At 39.3% G+C, this 20,722-nt stretch overlaps 1 protein-coding gene across 2 annotated transcripts in view; it reads left to right on the forward strand.

The window, feature by feature from the left end:
- Positions 1-20,722, forward strand: part of SLC2A13 (solute carrier family 2 member 13) — a 559,427-nt gene that overhangs the window by 106,435 nt on the left and 432,270 nt on the right. For both annotated transcript variants that reach the window (XM_088836975.1, XM_055396779.2), the window contains exon 2: positions 2,958-3,117. In XM_088836975.1, the coding sequence (XP_088693101.1) occupies positions 2,958-3,117 (160 nt within the window). The remainder of the gene's footprint in view (positions 1-2,957; positions 3,118-20,722) is intronic.

Here is a 20,722-nt window from a genome sequence, read left to right on the forward strand (position 1 = left end):
ACATTGGTTGAAACCACAGAGTATATAGTTCTGAGACTTAATGTTCTGACTTGTGTGCAAATTCAATAAATATTTACCAGTAGTTTTCAACAATACAGTGAATATTCCAGAAGTAGATATATGTACTATTTAAATAAGTCTTGTTGATATGTTTATTTATTCTACCTTTGAAAAAAGAAAATATATAGCAGAAAATATTTAAAATAGATAAGATTGGAGATGATTGTGGTGTCGGGAAGGAATTTAACTCACAAAATAAATAACCATGAAGTCCAAAACACTTGGTGAAGTGAGCCTCACTGACTTCCTACATGATAGGGGAGATAAAAGATGGCTATGTGATTTATAATGCCCATAAGGAAACACAAATCACTTATTGAGAAGCATAACTGTTGCAAGTACTGAAACTAGAGAGAAATTTCTCTTGTTGTCAGAATGTGGTAAAGAGCACCTTTTAACCCTTGTACAGAAAGCATGTGCATGTGTGCTCAGGCATTTCAGTTCAGTTCAGTTCAGTCGCTCAGTCGTGTTCGACTCTCCGCGACCCCATGAATCACAGCACGCCAGGCCTCCCTGTCCATCACCAACTCCCAGAGTTCACTCAAACTCATGTCCATCAAGTCGGTGATGCCATCCAGCCATCTCATTCTCTGTTGAACCCGTCTCCTCCCACCCCCAATCCCTCCCAGCATCAGAGTCTTTTCCAGTGAGTCAACTCATTGCATGAGGTGGCCAAAGTATTGGAGTTTCAGGTTTAGCATCAGTCCTTCCAATGAACACCCTGGATTGATCTCCTTTAGAATGGACTGGTTGGATCTCCTTGCAGTCCAAGGGACTCTCAAGAGTCTTCTCCAGCACCACAGTTCAAAAGCATCAATTCTTCGGCGATCAACTTTCTTCACAGTCCAACTCTCACATCCATACATGACCACGGGAAAAACCATAGCCTTGACTAGATGGACCTTGGTTGGCAAAGTAATGTCTCTGCTTTTTAATATGCTATCTAGGTTGGTCATAACTTTCCTTCCAAGGAGTAAGCGTCTTTTAATTTCCTGGCTCCAATCAGCATCTGGAGTGATTTTGGAACCCCCAAAAATAAAGTCTGACACTGCTTCCACTGTTTCCCCATCTATTCCCCATGAAGTGATGGGACCAGATGCCATGATCTTCATTTTCTGAATGTTGAGCTTCAAGCCAACCTTTTCACTCTCCTCTTTCACGTTCATCAAAAGGTTACCATTCCATGGACTGTAGCCCGATAGTCTTCTTTGTCCACAGAAAGCACAGCAACAGGTTTCTTAGTGCTGCTACCTTCAATTGCCGCAGGCTCTTGTTTGGCATTACGAAGATCAATTCATTAAAAACAATTCTACGTGAGTCTATTATGCAACCCATTGATGTTATGGTGTCATCTGGTCATTGATATATATTGTCTAAGTATAAAGAGATTAAATTATGTCAGACAATCCTGCTTAATTGTTTTCACTATGCTTTTGGTGTGTATTGATTAGATGTTAGATTTTGGTTAAATAACCAGAGATAGCTGGAAATTGGAAGTGCCCCTGGGAAGCAAGCTAGATATGGCCAGCAGGATCAAGATTTTATTTTAAGAAATAATTTGGGATTGGTTTGAAGTTGTATGCCATAGAACTGTAGTTTTTAAAACACATGGTGAGCATCAGGGTCACCTGGAGGATTTTTAAAAGACAGGGTCATCTCCCACCTCTGTAGTTTTCTACTTAATAGGTTTAGGGTGGTTGAGGTGGTTGTATCCTTATTTTTTTAAAGAAAGCCACACTAGTGATTCTAGTACAGTTTGAGAATTGCTGCCATAGATTATACTGTATTAATTTTATATAGAAAAAATTTAAAGCAGATATAACCAAATACATGTTATCCCCAAATCATCTATTTTATGGTTAAGATCATCTGTTTTTGAAGACTGTAAATTTCCAAATTATTGTCCATTGCAAGCTCTTTCTGAAATGTACATCTAACCAATTGAGTAAGGTGATCTAATGTATGGACATCTAATTAGGAAACAAATTAAGAGTTTTGTTGTGTCTATAACTTTGAATAGTTAATGTGTATTTGGGGATAATATTTTATTCTCACCATTGCCTGATTACATTTCCATATGGACTAAAAATATTTTAATGATTATATTCTGTCTAGAGAGCATTTTCCTATTTTTAGTCTTCATACAGTTTTAAAGGATACTTAAACATGCTTTCTAAAGTTATCTGAGATCTATGACAGAGAATGAGATGACTGGATGGCATCACCGACTCAATGGACATGAGTTTGAGTGAACTCCGGGAGTTGGTGATGGACAGGGAGGCCTGGTGTGCTGTGATTCATGGGGTCGCAAAGAGTCGGACACAACTGAGCGACTGAACTGAACTGAATTGACAGGATTACTTTCATTTGTGGACTTTCAAGTGATAATATGAAAAATTATATTTATAGATTGGTATTTAACATGTCTTTACTTATATTCAATAGTTACTAGTTATAAACAAAATCTTTAAATATGTGGTAAACCTTTGTTTCAAATAGAAAACTGAGCCCCATACATGTGTGTGGGTATATGTCTTGCTGCTGCTGCTGCTAAGTCACTTCAGTCGTGTTCCGACTCTGTGTGACCCCATAGATGGCAGCCCATCAGGCTCCCCCGTCCCTGGGATTCTCCAGGCAAGAACACTGGAGTGGGTTGCCATTTCCTTCTCCAATGTGTGAAAGTGAAAAGGGAAAGTGAAGTCGCTCAGTCATGTCTGACTCGTAGCGACCCCATGGACTGCAGCCTACCAGGCTCCTCCGTCCATGGGATTTTCTAGGCAAGAGTACTGGAGTGGCTTGCCATTGCCTTCTCCGGGTATATGTCTTAGTCTATCTTAATATCTATGATAGCAGAAACCTTGAATGAATGATGTTTATTTTTCATTCTTTCTTTACAGGCATTGCTTCTATGACGGTGCCAGTGTACATTGCCGAGGTCTCACCCCCCAATTTAAGAGGTCGATTAGTCACCATTAATACCCTCTTCATCACAGGAGGGCAGTTCTTTGCAAGTGTTGTTGATGGAGCCTTCAGTTATCTTCAGAAAGATGGATGGAGGTCTGTAATCGTTCTTACATTTAATTTTCAAATAAATTATGACTTTAGGGGATAGAAGAAAAATTGAGAAATGATGGAAAATAAAAAATATAACTAGGTATTTTGAATCATTACAGCTAATTCATACGTGATGGTATTCAGCAAAATTAAGTGGACCAGAAGCTGATATTTATTTTAATAATAGACAAGGAACCTATCATTAAGAATTGATATTTACAGGATATTTTTGCATTTAGGTGACATTTCTCACACTGTGTATGGTATTTTTCAATATTTGTTTAAAATGAATGTAACAATAAATATGCATGGAGTTTTTGAATTTTATCAGTGATTGACAAGCTATTTATGAACTGCCGATATAACTAACGTCCTTTTTGGATTTAGGAAGCTACATTCTGATCTGAAAGAGAATTCAGTCTCTTTTTTTTTTGTAAAACAAACAATCTCATGTTAAAACTTAAGATATTATGGGCTTGAGATTTTGATATACTTCATGGTATTCAAAGAAACGGATTCATGTAACTCTTCCAGGGGTTTAATTTTAATAAAATTTCCCTATACTCTGTATAGATGCTGGAGGTAAAATATTCCACAGGACAGTATCTGGTGCATATTTTCATCGTGCTTAAAGTATTGAAATTAATTCTTAACAGGTGAAGAAAAAGAGTTTACTGCTACGTGGATATAGGGAATTAAACTTAAGTATGTAAGTGGCACAATGAATCGGAGTCATTAAAGACAGACTAATGAAGTTTTATTAAAAGTTATGTGAAGAAACTCACAATAGTCAGTAAGGGCCTGTGTTTGTCAGAAACCATTAAAGAGAGGACACATTTCTTTAAAGCATTAACTTTGTCTGCAGATGCTGAGAAACCACTTTCTACCTCTGAAGGAATGAATCTCTGGCAAAATGAAAGATTACTTAAAATTGAAGAAGCAAGAAATTCTTCTTTCTTTTCTTCCCTGTAGAAGAACAGAAAGGGAGATGATAACTTGTTACCAGCATCAGTTCAATTCATTTCAATTGCTCAGTCATGTTTATCTCTTTGCGACTCCATGAACTACAGGCACTCCAGGCTTCCCTGTCCTTCACCAGTTCCCAGAGATTGCTCAAACTTATATCCATCGAATTGGTGATGCCATCCAACCATCTCATCCTCTGTCATCCCCTTCTCCTCCTGCCTTCAGTCTTTCCCAGCATCAGGGTCTTTTCTAATCAGTTGACTCTTCGCATCAGGTGGCCAAAGTATTGGAGCTTCAGCTTCAGCATTAGTCCTTCCAGTGAATATTCAGGACTGATTTCCTTTAGGATTGACTGATTTGGTCTCCTTGCAGTCCAAGGGACTCTCAAGAATCTTCTCCAGCACCACAGTTTGAAAGCGTCAGTTCTTCAGAGCTCAACCTTCTTTATGGTCCAACTCTCACATCCATACAGGACTACTGGAAAAACCATAGCTATGCCTACCTGGACTTTTGTCGATAAAGTGATGTATCTGCTTTTTAATACCTGTCTAGGTTTGTCATAACTTTCCTTCCAAGGAGCTAGTGTCTTAATTTCTAGCTTGCAGTCAATGTCCACTGTGGGTCTGGAGCCCAAGAAAAGACAATCTGCCACTACTTACACTTTTTTCTCTTTCTGTTTGTCATCAAGTGATGGTACTAGATGCCATGATCTGAAATTTTTTTAATGTTGAGTTTCAAGCCAGCATTTTCATTCTCCTCTTTCACCTTCATCAAGAGGCTCTTGAGTTCCTCTTCACTTTCTCCTATTAGAGTGGTATCATCTACATATCTGAGTCTGTTGATATTTCTCCCAGCAGTCTTGATTCTAGCTCATCTTCATCCAGCCAAATCCAGTGAAATCCAGTGCATTGTACATGATGCGCTCTGCATAAAACTTAAATAAGCAGGGTGACTATATAGCCTTGTCATACTCCTTTTCCAATTTCAGACCAGTCTCTTGTTCCATGTCTGGTTCTGTTACTTCTTGATCCACATCTAGGTTTCTCAGGAGACAGGTAAAGTGGTCTGGTACTTCTGTCTCTATAAGAATTTTCCAGTTTGTTGTGATGCATACAGTGAACGGTTTAAGCTTACTCAATGAAGGAAAAGTAGATGTTTTTCTGGAACTCCCTTGCATTCTCCATCATCCAACTAATGTTGCCAATTTGATCTCTGGTTCCTCTGCCTCTTTGAAACCAGCTTGTACATCTGGAAGTTCTCCATTCACATACTGTTGAATGATTAAAGGATTTTGAGCTTAAAGGATTTTGAGCATAACCTTGCTAGCATTTGAATTGAGCACAGTTTTTCAGTAGTTTGAACATTCTTTGGCATTGACCTTCTTTGGGATTGAAATGAAAATTGACCTGTTGTAGTCCTGCGGCCATTGCCGAGTTTTCCCAAATTTGTTGGCCTGTTGAGTGTAGCACTTTAAGAGCATCATCTTTTCAGTTCAGTTCAGTTCAGTCGCTCAGTCGTGTCCGACTCTTTGCGACCCCATGAATCACAGCACACCAGGCCTCCCTGTCAGTCACCAACTCCTGGAGTTCACTCAAACTCATGTCCATTGAGTCGGTGATGCCATCCAGCCATCTCATTCTCTGTTGTCCCCTTCTCCTCCTGCCCCCAATCCTTCCCAGCATCAGAGTCTTTTCCAGTGAGTCAACTTGTCGCATGAGGTGGCCAAAGTATTGGAGTTTCAACTCTAGCATCAGTCCTTCCAATGAACTGAAATTCTATCACCTCCATTAGCTTTGTTTTTAATAATGCTTCCTAAGACCTCTTGAATTTATATTCCAAGATGTCTGACTCTAGATGAGTGACCACACCATTGTGGTTATCCAGATCATTAAGACCTTTTTTTGTATAGTTCTTCTGTGAATTCTTGCTTCCTCTTCTTAATCTCTTCTGCTTCTGTTGCTGCTGCTGCTGCTGCTAAGTCACTTCAGTCGTGTCCGACTCTGTGTGACTCCAGAGATGGCAGCCCACCAGGCTCCCCTGTCCCTGGGATTCTCCAGGCAAGAACACTGGAGTGGGTTGCCATTTCCTTCTCCAATGCAGGAAAGTGAAAAGTGAATGTGAAGTTGCTAAGTCGTGTCTGACTCCTAGCGACCCCATGGACTGCAGCCCACCAGGCTCCTCCACCCATGGGATTTTCCAGGCAAGAGTACTGGAGTGGGATGCCATTGCCAGGTTGTTAATATTTCTGTCCTTTTTCATGCCCATCCTGCATGAAACGTTCCCTTGATAGATAGCTCCAGTTTTCCCGAAGAGATCTCTGAAATGAAGTTGCTCAGTCACGTCCGACTCTTTGCCATCCCATGGACTGTAGCCTACCAGGCTCCTCTGTCCATGGAGTTTTCCAGGCAAGAGTACTGGAGTGGGTTGCCATTTCCTTCTCCAGGGGATCTTCCTGACCCAGGTATCGAACCCAGGTCTCCCACGTTGCAGGCAGACGCTTTACCGTCTGAGCTACCAGGGAAGTATGAAGAGATCTCTAGTCTTACCAATTTTTTTTTTTTGTTTTCCTCTGCGTTTTTGCATTGTTCAATTAAAAAGGCCTTCTTATCTCTCTTTGCTATCCTCTAGACCTCTACCTTCAGTTGGGTGTATCTTTCCCTTTCTCCCTTGCCTTTTGCTTATATTCTTTCCTCAACTTATATGTATAGCCTCCTTAGACAGCCTCTTTGCCTTCTTGCATTTCTTTTTGTTTATTTGGGATGGTTTTGTTCACTGCCTCCTGTGCAGTGTTTCAAACTTCTGTTCCTAGTTTTGCATGTAATTTATCTCCCAGGTCTAATCCCTTGAATCTATTTGTCACCTCCACTGTATAATCATAGGAAATTTGATTTAGGTCATACCTGAATGGCCTAGAGGTTTTCCCTACTTTCTTTAACTTGAGCCTGAATTTTGCAGTAAGGAGCTGATGATTTGAGGCACAGTCAGCTCCAAGTCTTGTTTTTGCAGACTGCATAGAGCTTTTCCATCTTGGGCTTGCAAAGAACATAATCAATCTGATTTTGGTATTGACTGTCCAAAATCAAAGTCCATGTGTAGAGTCCCATTTGGTGTTGACTCTACACATGGACATACATGGTGATGTCCATGTATAGAGTCACCTCTTGGTTTGTTGGAAAAGCCTGTTCATTGTGACCAACGTGTTCTCTTGACAAAGCTCTCTTGTCTTTTTAACTGCTTCATTTTGTAGTCCATGGCAAAAATTGCCTGTTATTTTGGGTATCTCTTGACTTTGTACTTTTGCATTTCAATCCCCTATGATGGAAAGGACATCTTTTTCTTAGTTCTAGAAGGTGTTTTAGGTCATCATAGAACTTGTCAGCTTCAGCTTCATCAGCATCAGTGCTTAGGGTATAGACTTGAATTACTGTGATATTGCATGGTTTGCCCTGGAAATGACCCTTGATTATTCTGTCGTTTTTGAGATGGCAGTCTTATGATGGCCAAGAGGATTGTGTAACTCAATAAAACCTTGATCCATGCCATGCATGGCCACCTAAGACAGATGGATCATAGGAAAGAGTTCTGACAAAACATGATCTGCTGAAGAAGGAAATGGCAAATCACTTCAGTATTTTTGCCTCAAGAACTCCATCAACAGTATGAAAAGCCAAAAAGAAAAGATACTAGAAGATGAGTGCTCCAGGTCAGAAGGTGTCCAGTATGTAATTGGAGAAGGACCATTATTAATGTAACAGCTCCATGAAAAATGAAGTATTTGGGCCAACATGGAAATGATGCTCAGCTGTGGATGTTTCTGGTGGTGAAAATAAAGTCTGATGCTATAAAGAATGGTAACCTTAACCCTGTATATGAGACAGCAAAAGAGACATAGGTGTATAGAACAGTCTTTGGGACTCTGTGGGAGAGGCTGAAGGTGGGATGATTTGAGAGAATGGCATTGTAGCATGTATATTATCATATGTGAAATGAATCACCAGTCCAGGTTCGACGCCTGATACAGGATGCTTGGGGCTGGTGCACAGGGATGACCTGGAGGGAGGATATGGGGAAGAGGGAGGTGGGAGGGGAGTTCAAGAGGGGAAACACATGTACACCCGGGGCAGATTCGTGTCAATGTATGGCAAAACCAACCAATATATTAATGTAAAGTAATTTGCCTCCGATAAAAAAAAAGGAAAAAAAAAAACAATATTCCATAGGAACCTGGAATGTTAAGTCTGTGGATCAAAGTAAATTGAACGTGTCAAGCAGGAGATGGTGGAAGTGGATATCAACATCTTAGAAGTCAGTGAACTAAAAGGGATGGGAATGAGGAAGTTTAATTCAGATGACCATTATATCTACTACTGTAGGCAGGTATCCCTTAGAAGAAATGGAGTAGCCCTCATAGTCAACAAAATATCTGAAGTGCTGTACTTGGGTGCAGTCTTGAAAATGACAGAATAATCTCGGGTTGTTTCCAAGCAAACCATTCAACATGGTTATTAGATGACATAAATTAGAGCCTGTTCTTTTCATTTGATATCTACCCACCTTTTACCTCGTTCAGCTTCTGAGAGTTTATTAGCTAAAATGTGATTACTGATCCTTTTTACGATAACAATCAAATTAAGATATACAGAAGTTGAAACTGACTGAGAAACTTCTCAGATGATTTTGTTGAAAAATTAAATCACCTTATTTTGCCTGATGGGTCAATGCTTCTAACCTCTTATTGTTTAGATGTAAATTGTTTTCTGCTGAACTGCTGGAAGATGAACTTTTCTAGAATTGCCAGTAGAAGATCAACCAGTAGAAGACTGATATTTTTCTAACACTGTAGTGTCATCATACATTCTATACTGGGAAGAATATCACTGGGTTCCATGAGGAGAGGGGAAATAGGTTTTTGAAAGTATCAATAAGATTCAGTCTTTTAAAATATATTTATTGAAATATAATTGATAAACCATTCAGTTCACCTGGGAAATCCCATGGACAGAGGAATCTGGTGGGCTGCAGTCCATGGGTTGCAAAAGGTTGGACAGGACTTTGTGACTAAACAACAATAACAATGGGATATATCACATATTAGGTAGCCATTCATTTGTTGATGGACATTTGAGTGATTTCTACTTTTTGGCTCTTAAAAATAATGCTACTTTGAATATCTGTGTACAGGTTTCAGGATGGAGATATATTTTCAATTCTCTCAAATGTATACCTAGGAGTAGACTTGCTAGGTCATATGGTAACTATCTTTACCTTTGGAGGAACTGTAAGACTATCCTCCACAGTGTCTATTGTATTTCACATTCCCATTTAGCAGCATATGAGAGTTCCAATTTTTCCATATCCTAATAAATGTGTATTATCTTCCTTTTTCCATGGTAGTCATCTCAGTGTGTATGAAATGGCGTCTTGTTGTGATTTGCATTTCCCTGAAGACTAATAATTTTGTGGAAGATTTTATTTTCATCTGATATAGTACTTACAAAAATGACAGAGTTATTTTGGTAGTTAACACCTATAAAAGGAAGTTATGTCACTGTTTGCCCTTTTCTGTGTTAATATTTTTAAATTGTGCTTATTGAGCATGGTGAGATTTAGTCACTACCCTCAGGCAAGGAAAGGTTTTCTATTTTAATTGTTGACTTAAACTTTGGCACTCTATAAACTCAGCAGTGGCCACAGGACTGGAAAAGGTATTTTCATTCCAATCCCGAAGAAAGGCAATGCCAAAGAATGCTCAAACTGCCGCTGCTGCTAAGTTACTTCAGTCGTGTCCGACTCTGTGTGACCCCATAGACGGCAGCCCATCAGGCTCCCCCGTCCCTGGGATTCTCCAGGCAAGAACACTGGAGTGGGTTGCCATTTCCTTCTCCAATGTGTGAAAGTGAAAAGGGAAAGTGAAGTCGCTCAGTCGTGTCTGACCCTTAGCGACCGCATGGACTGCAGCCTACCAGGCTCCTCCGTCCATGGGATTTTCTAGGCAAGAGTACTGGAGTGGCTTGCCGTTGCCTTCTCCGCAAACTGCCGCACAATTGCACTTATCTTTCAGTTCAGTTCAGTTCAGTTCAGTCGCTCAGTCGTGTCCAACTCTTTGTGACCCCATGAACCACAGCACGCCAGGCCTCCTGTCCATCACCAACTCCCAGAGTTCACTCAAACGCATGTCCATAGAGCCGGTGATGCCATCCAGCCATCTCATTCTCTGTTGTCTCCTTCTTCTCCCACCCCTAATCCCTCCCAGCATCAGAGTCTTTTCCAGTGAGTCAACTTGTCGCATGAGGTGGCCAAAGTATTGCAGTTTCAGCTTTAGCATCAGTCCTTCCAATGAATACCCAGGATTGATCTCCCTTAGAATGGACTGGTTGAATCTCCTTGCAGTCCAAGGGACTCTCAAGAGTCTTCTCCAGCACCACAGTTCAAAAGCATCAATTCTTCGGTGATCAGCTTTCTTCACAGTCCAACTTTCACATCCATACATGACCACGGGTAAAACCATAGCCTTGACTAGACGGACCTTGGTTGGCAAAGTAATGTCTCTGCTTTTTAACATGCTGTCTAGGTTGGTCATAACTTTCCTTCCAAGGTGTGAGCGTCTTTTAATTTCCTGGCTGCAATCAGCATCTGCAGTGATTTTGGAGCCCAAGAAAATAAAGTCTGACACTGTTTCCACTGTTTCCCCATCTATTTCCCACGAAGTGATGGGACCAGATGCCATGATCTTTGTTTTCTAAAGAACGTATAATTTACTTCAAATCCATAAACAATAATTAGCAGATGATTGTACAACATTGTGAATGTAGTCAATGCTACAGATCTATACACTTAAATATGATTAAAGTGGGAAATTGTATCTTGTGTATTTTATCACAGTTTAAGGGCTTCTCTAGTGACTTAGTGGTAAAGAATCTGCCTGCCAATACAGGAGACATGGGTTTGATCCCTGGATCTGGAAGATCCCCTGGAGAAGGAAACGGCAACCCAGTCCACTGTTCTTGCCTGGGAAGTTCCATGGACAAAGAAGTCTAGCGGGCCATGGCCCATGGGGTCACAGAAGAGTCAGACACGACTGAGCGATGACAACAACAACAAACACAATTTAAAAATTATAGAACTAAAGGAACAAGTAGACAAATTCAGGCTCATATTTGGAGAATTTTTAACTTTTTTAGCAACTGATAGGATAACTAGACAAAAATTAAATTTATAAAAATCTAGAAAACACTCTTAACTGACTAACCATAGTTGACATTTGTAGATGGCCTTACCCGACAGCTGCAATGTACACATTCTTTTTCAAATTTATATCAGACATTCTCTGAAACTGACCATATGTTGAATCATAAAATAAAAGTTAATAAATTTTAAAAGTGACTCTCACAGAGTCTGTTCTCTAACTATAGCAGAATTAAATTAGACATCAATAAAATAACCAGAATAACTTCAAATATTTGGAAATTAAAGCAACATGTTCTAAATAACTCAGGAGACATCAGAAGGAAAATGAGAAAATAATTTTGAGTTCAAAGGAAATAAAATATATCAAAATTTGTTGAATACAGCTTCAACTGTGCTTACAGCATAATATATATAGCTAGAGTGATTTTATTAGAGAAGTGGAGAAGTCAAATGATCTAAGTTTCATGTTAAGCTAGAAAAATATGAGCACATTAAAACTGAATAAAGCAGAAAGGATTAAATAATAAATAATAGAAGCCAAGGTACAGAGCAGGTAAACAATAGAAAAACTAAACAGTGTTGGTTCTTTGAAATTAGTAATAAAATTGGTAAACTGATTATGACTGATTTAAAAAGATAAAGTACAAGACACCATTTTCAGGAGTGAAAGCACATCATTTCTACTGATACAAAGATAGTTGAGGGAACACTTTGAACAATTTTGTGCCAATAAGGATTGGGGGGGGCGTATTGCTTGAAAATCACAACTCTACTAAAAACCAACACAAGGTAAAATGGAATATCTGAGTATTACTATGTTTATTAAGTTGAATCATTAGTAGTAACCTACCTGAAAAGCTAACTCCAGACCCATATGGTTTCACTGGTGAATTCTATAAAACATTTAAGAAAGAAATATTCCAAGCTTAAACAAAAGTTTTAAGAAAATAGAAGTAGAAGGAATACTCCCCAGCTGGGTTTTGAGACCAGCATGACTAATATTGTGGTCTTTTTTTATGAAATTAGTCATGCCTCAGCTGTCCAGTTTTTTATTTTTAGTACATTCAACAGTGACACATATTGGATACTCAATAGTTATACATACATGTTAATATTAAAGTATATCATGATAGGTGCCAATAAATTTTATGTTAAGAGATTATACATAAGGGCTGCTTATTGCTGTAACATTGAACTACTGGATGGGCTGCACCTTTGGTAGTAATGAAGATTCTAGTTCATTTGGAAAAACAGTGGTTCGAATTCATAACTTGTTAGTTCTGGAAGTGGCTTAAGTTACTATAAGGAGAGTAAATTCTAGACACTGATTGAAAGTATACGTAAAATATTTGTAAAATCAAACCCAATGATATATAAAAGAATAATAAATCCTTTATATAAACTGACCAAGATAGTTTTCCCGGGAAAGTCAGGTTGTTTACCATGTGAAAAGTAATTTGTAGAAGTCACTATGTTGAATTGTTTAAAGGAGGAAAGCCTAAGTGATCAAACTCAGTATATGCAGTAAAACATCTGACAGAATAACATTTATTTATGATCAAACCTTTTCTGCAAACTAGAAAGGAAGAGACTTCTTGAATTCAATAAAGGACATCTATGAAGAAATGTGAAGCCAACTTTATATTCAATGGGGAAAGCTTAAATGCTTTCCCTTATGATATAATTCAAGATTAAGATGTCTACCATCACCACTTATGTTCATTTGAATTCATTGAAATGGATAATTGACTTTAAAATTTTTACAGAAAAGTACATTCAGAAAACAAAGATCATGGCATCTGGTCCCATCACTTCATGGGAAATAGATGGAAAAACAGTGGAAACAGTGTCAGACTTTGTTTTTTTGGGCTCCAAAATCACTGCAGATGCTGATTGCAGCCATGAAATTAAAAGACGCTTGCTCCTTGGAAGGAAAGTTATGACCAACCTTGATAGTATATTAAAAAGCAGAGACATTACTTTGCCGACCAAGGTCCGTCTAGTCAAGGCAATGGTTTTTCCCGTGGTCATGTATGGATGTGAGAGTTGGACTGTGAAGAAAGCTGATCGCCGAAGAATCGATGCTTTTGAACTGTGGTGTTGGAGAAGACTCTTGAGAGTCCCTTATACTGCAAGGAGATCCAACCAGTCCATTCTAAAGGAGATCAATCCTGGATGTTCATTGGAGGGACTGATGCTAAAGCTGAAACTCCAATACTTTGGCCACCTCATGAGACGAGTTGACTCACTGGAAAAGACTCTGATGCTGGGAAAGGTTGGGGGCGGGAGGAGAAGGGGACGACGGAGAATGAGATGGCTGGATGGCATCACCGACTCTGTGGACATGAGTTTGAGTGTACTCCGGGAGTTGGTGATGGACAGGGAGGCCTGGCGTGCTGTGATTCATGGGGTCGCGGAGAGTCGGACACGACTGAGCGACTGAACTGAACTGAACTGAAAGGACCTAAAATTGCCAAAAACCATCTTGAAGAAGAAGTTGGAGAATTCACTGTCTAATTTCAAGATTCCTTGGTGGCTCAGATGGTAAAGCTTCTGCCCACAATGCAGGAGACCCGGGTTCAATCCCTGGATCGGGAAGATTCCCTGGAGAAGAAAATGGCAACCCACTCCAGCACTCTTGCCTAGAAAATTCCATCGATGGAGGAGCCTGGTGGGCTGCAGTCCATGGGGTCACAAAGAGTCGGACATGACTGAGCGACTTCACTCACTCACTCAAAGTAAATATAATCAATGAGAGACTGGTAAGGATTGACAAATCAGTGGACTAGAAAGGATGAATGTATCTCAAAAACATGATTGAAAGGAGCTAGACACGAAAGAGTATGGTCTCTACGATTCCATATAAAATTCATTAACATTCAGAATTAACTGTTGCCATACTCTCCTCCAGGGGATCTTCCCAACCTAGGGATCAAACCCAGGTCTCCCACACTGCAGGCAGATTCTTTACTGACTAAACCACCAGGGAAGCCCCAAAATTAACTGTGGGAACAGAAATTCAACCAGTGATGATCTAAGGCAATGGGGATTGACTGGAAGGGGGTGGGGTTTGAGGGAACTTTCTTGGATGATGGAAATGTTATGTTTCTTGACTAACATGTATGGATATAGATATATAAACTCATAGAATGGTATACCTTGGATCGTCTCATTATATTGTATGCAAATTTTACAAAATTAATTTGAATATTTTAATTTTGCCTATTTATATTTATTTATTTTGGCTGCACTGGGTCTTTGTTGTTTTGCAAGCTTTCCTTAGTTGTGGTGAGCTATGGATACTTTTGGTTGTGCTGTGTAGGCTTCTCCTTAGAGTGGCCTCTCTTGTTACCTAGAGCATAGGCTCTAGGTACAGTGGCTTCAGTAGTTGCTGCATGTGGGCTTGGTAGTTGTAGCTTGTAGGCTCTTAGAGCACAGGCCCAGTGGTTGTGGATCGTGGGCTTAGTTGCTCTGTGACGTTTGGAATCTTCCTGGACCAGGGATCGAACCCATGTTCCTTGCTTTGGCAGGCAGATTCTGATCCGCTGAGCCACCAGGGAAGTCTCTAATTTGAATCTTATATTGGTTCCTTCCATTATATTCCTTTTCTGCAATGGTCAGTGGTAATTTAAATGTTGTTTTTACCATGACACTTTTTCTAATATCCTCTGTTGAAATAATTTTTCTCTTTATTTTTACACTGTGACTAAATCTCAATCATAGCAATTATATAATACTATTTCATTCCATGATTACTAGGTATAAGTTCCTTGAAGCAAGGAAATGTCTCTTGATCATTTGTGTATCTCCAAAATCTCAAACGTAGAGCCTTGCATATGGAAGATATTCAGAGTTTGGAAAAAGAGGGTATATCTGCTCTCTTACTGTGAATTTTGTACAAGTCTTGATGCATTTTGCCATGTTGTTTAAAACTATCTAATATCTCTGTCGAATACCACATTCATTTATTTAAAAAGTATCTAATCTTATTCTATCAAAGCTAGTGTATCTTGCTGATCCTACTGTGACTATAACACTAAATAACCTCAGCCAAGTCATGTGCTTTGAAAAATGCCGGATTGGATGAAGGACAAGCTAGAATCAACATTGTCAGGAGAAATGTCAATAACCTCAGATATGCAGCTGACACTACCCATATGGCAGAAAGTGAAGAGGAACTAAAAAGACTCTTGATGAAAGTGAAAGAGGAGAGTGAAAAAGCTGGTTTAAACTCAAGGCTGTGAAAAGAGACAAAGAAGGACACTACATAATGATCAAAGGATCAATCCAAGAAGAAGATATAACAATTATAAATATATATGCACCCAACCTAGGAGCACTGCAATATGTAAGACAAATGCTAACAAGTATGAAAGGGGAAATTATTAATAACACAATAATAGTGGGAGACTTTAATACCCCACTCACACCTATGGATAGATCAACTAAACAGAAAATTAACAAGGAAACACAAGTGTTAAATGATACAATAGACCAGTTAGACCTAATTGATATATATAGGACGTTTCACCCCAAAACAATGAATTTCACCTTTTTCTCAAGCACACACAGAACCTTCTCCAGGATAGATCACATCCTGGGCCATAAATCTAGCCTTGGTAAATTCAAAAAAATTGAAATCATTCCAAGCATCTTTTCTGACCACAATGCAGTAAGACTAGATCTCAATTACAGGAGAAAAACTATTAAAAATTCCAACATATGGAGGCAGAACAACACGCTGCTGAATAACAAACAAATCATAGAAGAAATCAAAAAAGAAATCAAAATATGCATAGAAACGAGAGAAAATGAAAACACAACAACCCAAAGCCTGTGGGACACTGTAAAAGCAGTGCTAAGGGGAAGATTCATAGCAATACAGGCATACCTCAAGAAACAAGAAAAAAGCCAACTAAATAACCTAACTCTACACCTAAAACAACTAGAAAAGGCAGAAATGAAGAACCCCAGGGTTAGTAGAAGGAAAGAAATCTTAATAAAGAAACAAAAGAGACCATAGCAAAAATGAACAAAACCAAAAGCTGGTTCTTTGAGAGGGTTAATAAAATTGACAAACCACTAGCCAGACTCATCAAGAAACAAAGGGAGAAAAACCAAATCAATAAAATTAGAAATGAAAATGGAGAGATCACAACAGACAACACAGAAATACAAAGGATCATAAGAGACTACTGTCAGCAATTATATGCCAATAAAATGGACAACTTGGAAGACATGGACAAATTCTTTAAAAAGTACAACTTTCCAAAACTGAACAAGGAAGAAATAGAAAATCTTAACAGACCCATCACAAGCATGGAAATTGAAACTGTAATCAGAAATCTTCCAGCAAACAAAAGCCCAGGTCCAGACGGCTTGACAGCTGAATTCTACCAAAAATTTAGAGAAGACCTAACACCTATCATACTCAAACTCTTCCAGAAAATTGCAGAGGAAGGTAAACTTCCAAAATTATTCTATGAGGCCACCATCACCCTAATACCAAAACCTGACAAAGATGCCACAAAAAAAGAGAACTTCAGGCCAATATCACTGGTAAACGTAGATGCAAAAATCCTTAACAAAATTCTAGCAGTCAGAATCCAACAACACATTAAAAAGATCATGCATCATGACTTAGTGGGCTTTATCCCAGGGATGCAAGGATTATTCAATATCTGCAAATCAATCAATGTAATACACCACATTAACAAATTGAAAAATAAAAGTCATATGATTATCCCAATAGATGCAGAGAAAACCTTTGACAAAATTCAACATCCATTTATGATCAAAACCCTTCAGAAGGCGGGAATAGAAGGAACATACCTGATCTTCACGACCAAGATAGTCATGATAACGTGATCACTGACCTAGAGCCAGACATCTTGGAATGTGAAGTTAAGTGGGCCTTAGAAAGCATCACGACGAACAGAGCTAGTGGAGGTGATGGAATTCCAGTTGAGCTATTTCAAATCTTGAAAGATGATGCTGGGAAAGTGCTGCACTCAATATGCCAGCAAATTTGGAAAACACAGCAGTGGCCACAGGACTGGAAAAGGTCAGTCTTCATTCCAATCCAAAAGAAAGGCAATGCCAAAGAATGCTCAAACTACCGCACAATTGCACTCATCTCACATGCTAGTAAAGTCATGCTCAAAATTCTCCAAGCCAGGCTTCAGCAATATGTGAACCATGAATTCCCAGATGTTCAAGCAGGTTTTAGTAAAGGCAGAGGCACCAGAGATCAAATTGCCAACATCCACTGGATCATGTAGAAAGCAAGAGAGTTCCAGAAAAACATCTATTTCTGCTTCATTGACTATGCCAAAGCCTTTGACTGTGTGGATCATAATAAACTGTGGAACATTCTGAAAGAGATGGGAATACCAGACCACCTGACCTGCCTCTTGAGAAACCTGTATGCAGGTCAGGAAGCAACGGTCAGAACTGTACATGGAACAACAGACTGGTTCCAAATAGGAAAAGGAGTACGTCAAGGTTGTATATTGTCACCCTGCTTATTTAACTTCTATGCAGAGTACATCATGAGGAACGCTGGGCTGGAAGAAGCACAAGCTGGAATCAAGGTTGCTGGGAGAAATATCAATAACCTCAGATATGCAGATGACACTACCCTTATGGCAGAAAGTGAAGAGGAACTCAAAAGCCTATTGATGAAAGTGAAAGAGGAGAGTGAAAAGGTTGGCTTGAAGCTCAACATTCAGAAAACAAAGATCATGGCATCTGGTCCCATCACTTCATGGGGAATAAATGGAAAAACAGTGGAAACAGTGTCAGACTTTATTTTTTTGGGCTCCAAAATCACTGCAGATGCTGATTGCAGCCATGAAATTAAAAGACGCTTACTCCTTGGAAGGAAAGTTATGACCAACCTAGATAGCATATTAAAAAGCAGAGACATTACTTTGCCAACAAAGGTCCGTCTAGTCAAGGCTATGGTTTTTCCCATGGTCATGTATGGAAGTGAGAGTTGGACTGTGAAGAAGGCTGATCGCCGAAGAATTGATGCTTTTGAACTGTGGTGCTGGAGAAGACTCTTGAGAGACCCTTGGACTGCAAGGAGATCCAACCAGTCCATTCTAAAGGAGATCAGTCTTGGGTGTTCATTGAAAGGACTGATGCTAAAGCTGAAACTGCAATACTTTGGCCACCACATGCGACGAGTTGACTCACTGGAAAAGGCTCTGATGCTGGGAAAGGTTGGGGGCGGGAGGAGTAGGGGACGACAGAGAATGAGATGGCTGGATGGCATCACCGACTCTGTGGACATGAGTTTGAGTGAACACCGGGAGTTGGTGATGGACAGGGAGGCCTTGCGTGCTGTGATTCATGGGGTCGTGGAGAGTCGGACACGACTGAGTGACTGAACTGAACTGACTGAACTGAATCTCAACATAATAAAAGCTACATGTGACAAACCCACAGCAAACATTATCCTCAATGGTGAAAAATTGAAAGCATTTCCCCTAAAGTCAGTAATAAGACAAGGGTGCCCACTCTCACCACTATGATTCAACGTCGTTTTGGAACTTTTGTCTACAGCAGTCAGAGCAGAAAAAGACATAAAAGGAATCCAATTTGAAAAGAAGAAGTAAAACTCTCACTGTTTGCAGATGACATGATCCTCTACACAGAGAACACTAAAGATTCTACCAGAAAATTACTGGAGCTAATCAGTGAATATAGTAAAGTTGCAGAATGTAAAATCAACACACAGAAATCCCTTGCATTCCTATACACTAATAATGAGAAAATAGAGAAATTAAGGAAGCAATTCCATTCACCGTTGCAACGAAAAGAAAATATTTAAGAATATGTTTACCTAAAGAAACAAAAACTATAAAACACTGGTGAAAGAAATCAAAGAGGACACTAATAGATAGAGAAATATACCGTGTTCATTGATTGGACGAATAAATATTGTGAAAATGAGCATCCTACCCAAAGTAATTTATAGATTCAGTGCAATCCCTACCAAGCTACCAACCGTATTTTTCACAGAGCTAGAACAAATAATTTCACAATTTGTATGGAAATACAAAAAACCTCGAATAGCCAAAGCAATCTTGAGAAAGAAGAATGGAACTGGGGGAATCAGCCCTCTGGACTTCAGGCTCTACTTCAGAGCCATAGTCATCAAAACAGTATGGTACTGGCATAAAGACAGAATATAACAAAATAGAAAGTCCAGAGATAAATTCATGCACCGATGGACACCTTTTCTTTGACAAAGGAAGCAAGAATATACAATGGAGAAAAGACAATTTCTTTAACAAGTGGTGCTGGGAAAACTGGTCTACCACTTGTAAAAGAATGAAACTAGAACACTACCTAACACCAGACACAAAAATAAACTCAAAATGGATTAAAGATCTACATGTAAGACCAGAAACTATAAAACTCCTAGAGAAGAACATAGGCAAAACACTGTCCAACATAAATCACAGCAGGATCCTCCATGACCCACCTCCCAGAATATTGGAAATAAAAGCAGCATAACCAAATGGGACCTAATTAAAATTAAAAGCTTTTGCACAACAATGGAAGCTATAAGCAAGGTGAAAAGACAGCCTTCACAATGGGAGAAAAATAATAGCAAATGAAGCAACTGACAAAGAATTAATCTCAAAAATATACAAGCAACTCCTGCAGCTCAATTCCAGAAAAATAAACGACACAATCAAAAAATGGGCCAAAGAACTAAGCAGACATTTCTCGAAAGAAGACATATAGATGGCTAACAAACACATGAAAAGATGCTCAGCATCACTCATAATCAGAGAAATGCAAATCAAAACCACAGTGAGGTACCATTTCACGCCACTCAGAATGGCTGCTTTCCAAAAGTCTATAAGCAGTAAATGCTGGAGAGGGTGTGGAGAAAAGGGAACCCTCTTACACTGTTGGTGGGAATGCAAACTAGTACAGCCACTATGGAGAACAGTGTGGAGATTCCTCAAAAAACTGGAACTAGAACTCCCATATGACCCAGCAATCACACTCCTGGGCATACACAGCGAGGAAACCAGAATTGAAAGAGCCACATGGACTCCAATGTTCATTGCAGCACTGTTTATATAATAGCCAGGACATGGAAGCAACCTAGTTGTCCATCTGCAGACGAATGGATAAGAAAGCTTTGGTACATATACACAATGGACTATTACTCAGCAATGAAAAAGAATACATTTCTAATGTATTCTGTTCTAATGAGGTGGATGAAATTGGAGCCTATTGTATAGAGTGAAGTAAGCTAGAAAAAGAAACACCAATACAGTATACTAACGCATATATATGGAATTTAGAAAGATGGTAACGATAACCCTGTATACAAGACAGCAAAAGAGACACAGGTGTATACAACAGTCTTTTGGACTCTGTGGGAGAGGGCGAGTGTGGGATGATTTGGGAGAATGGCATTGAAACA

Source organism: Moschus berezovskii, chromosome 6, assembly GCF_049115385.1.
Source record: "Moschus berezovskii isolate FMDL1 chromosome 6, NW_MosBer_1.0, whole genome shotgun sequence".
NCBI lineage: Eukaryota > Metazoa > Chordata > Mammalia > Artiodactyla > Moschidae > Moschus > Moschus berezovskii.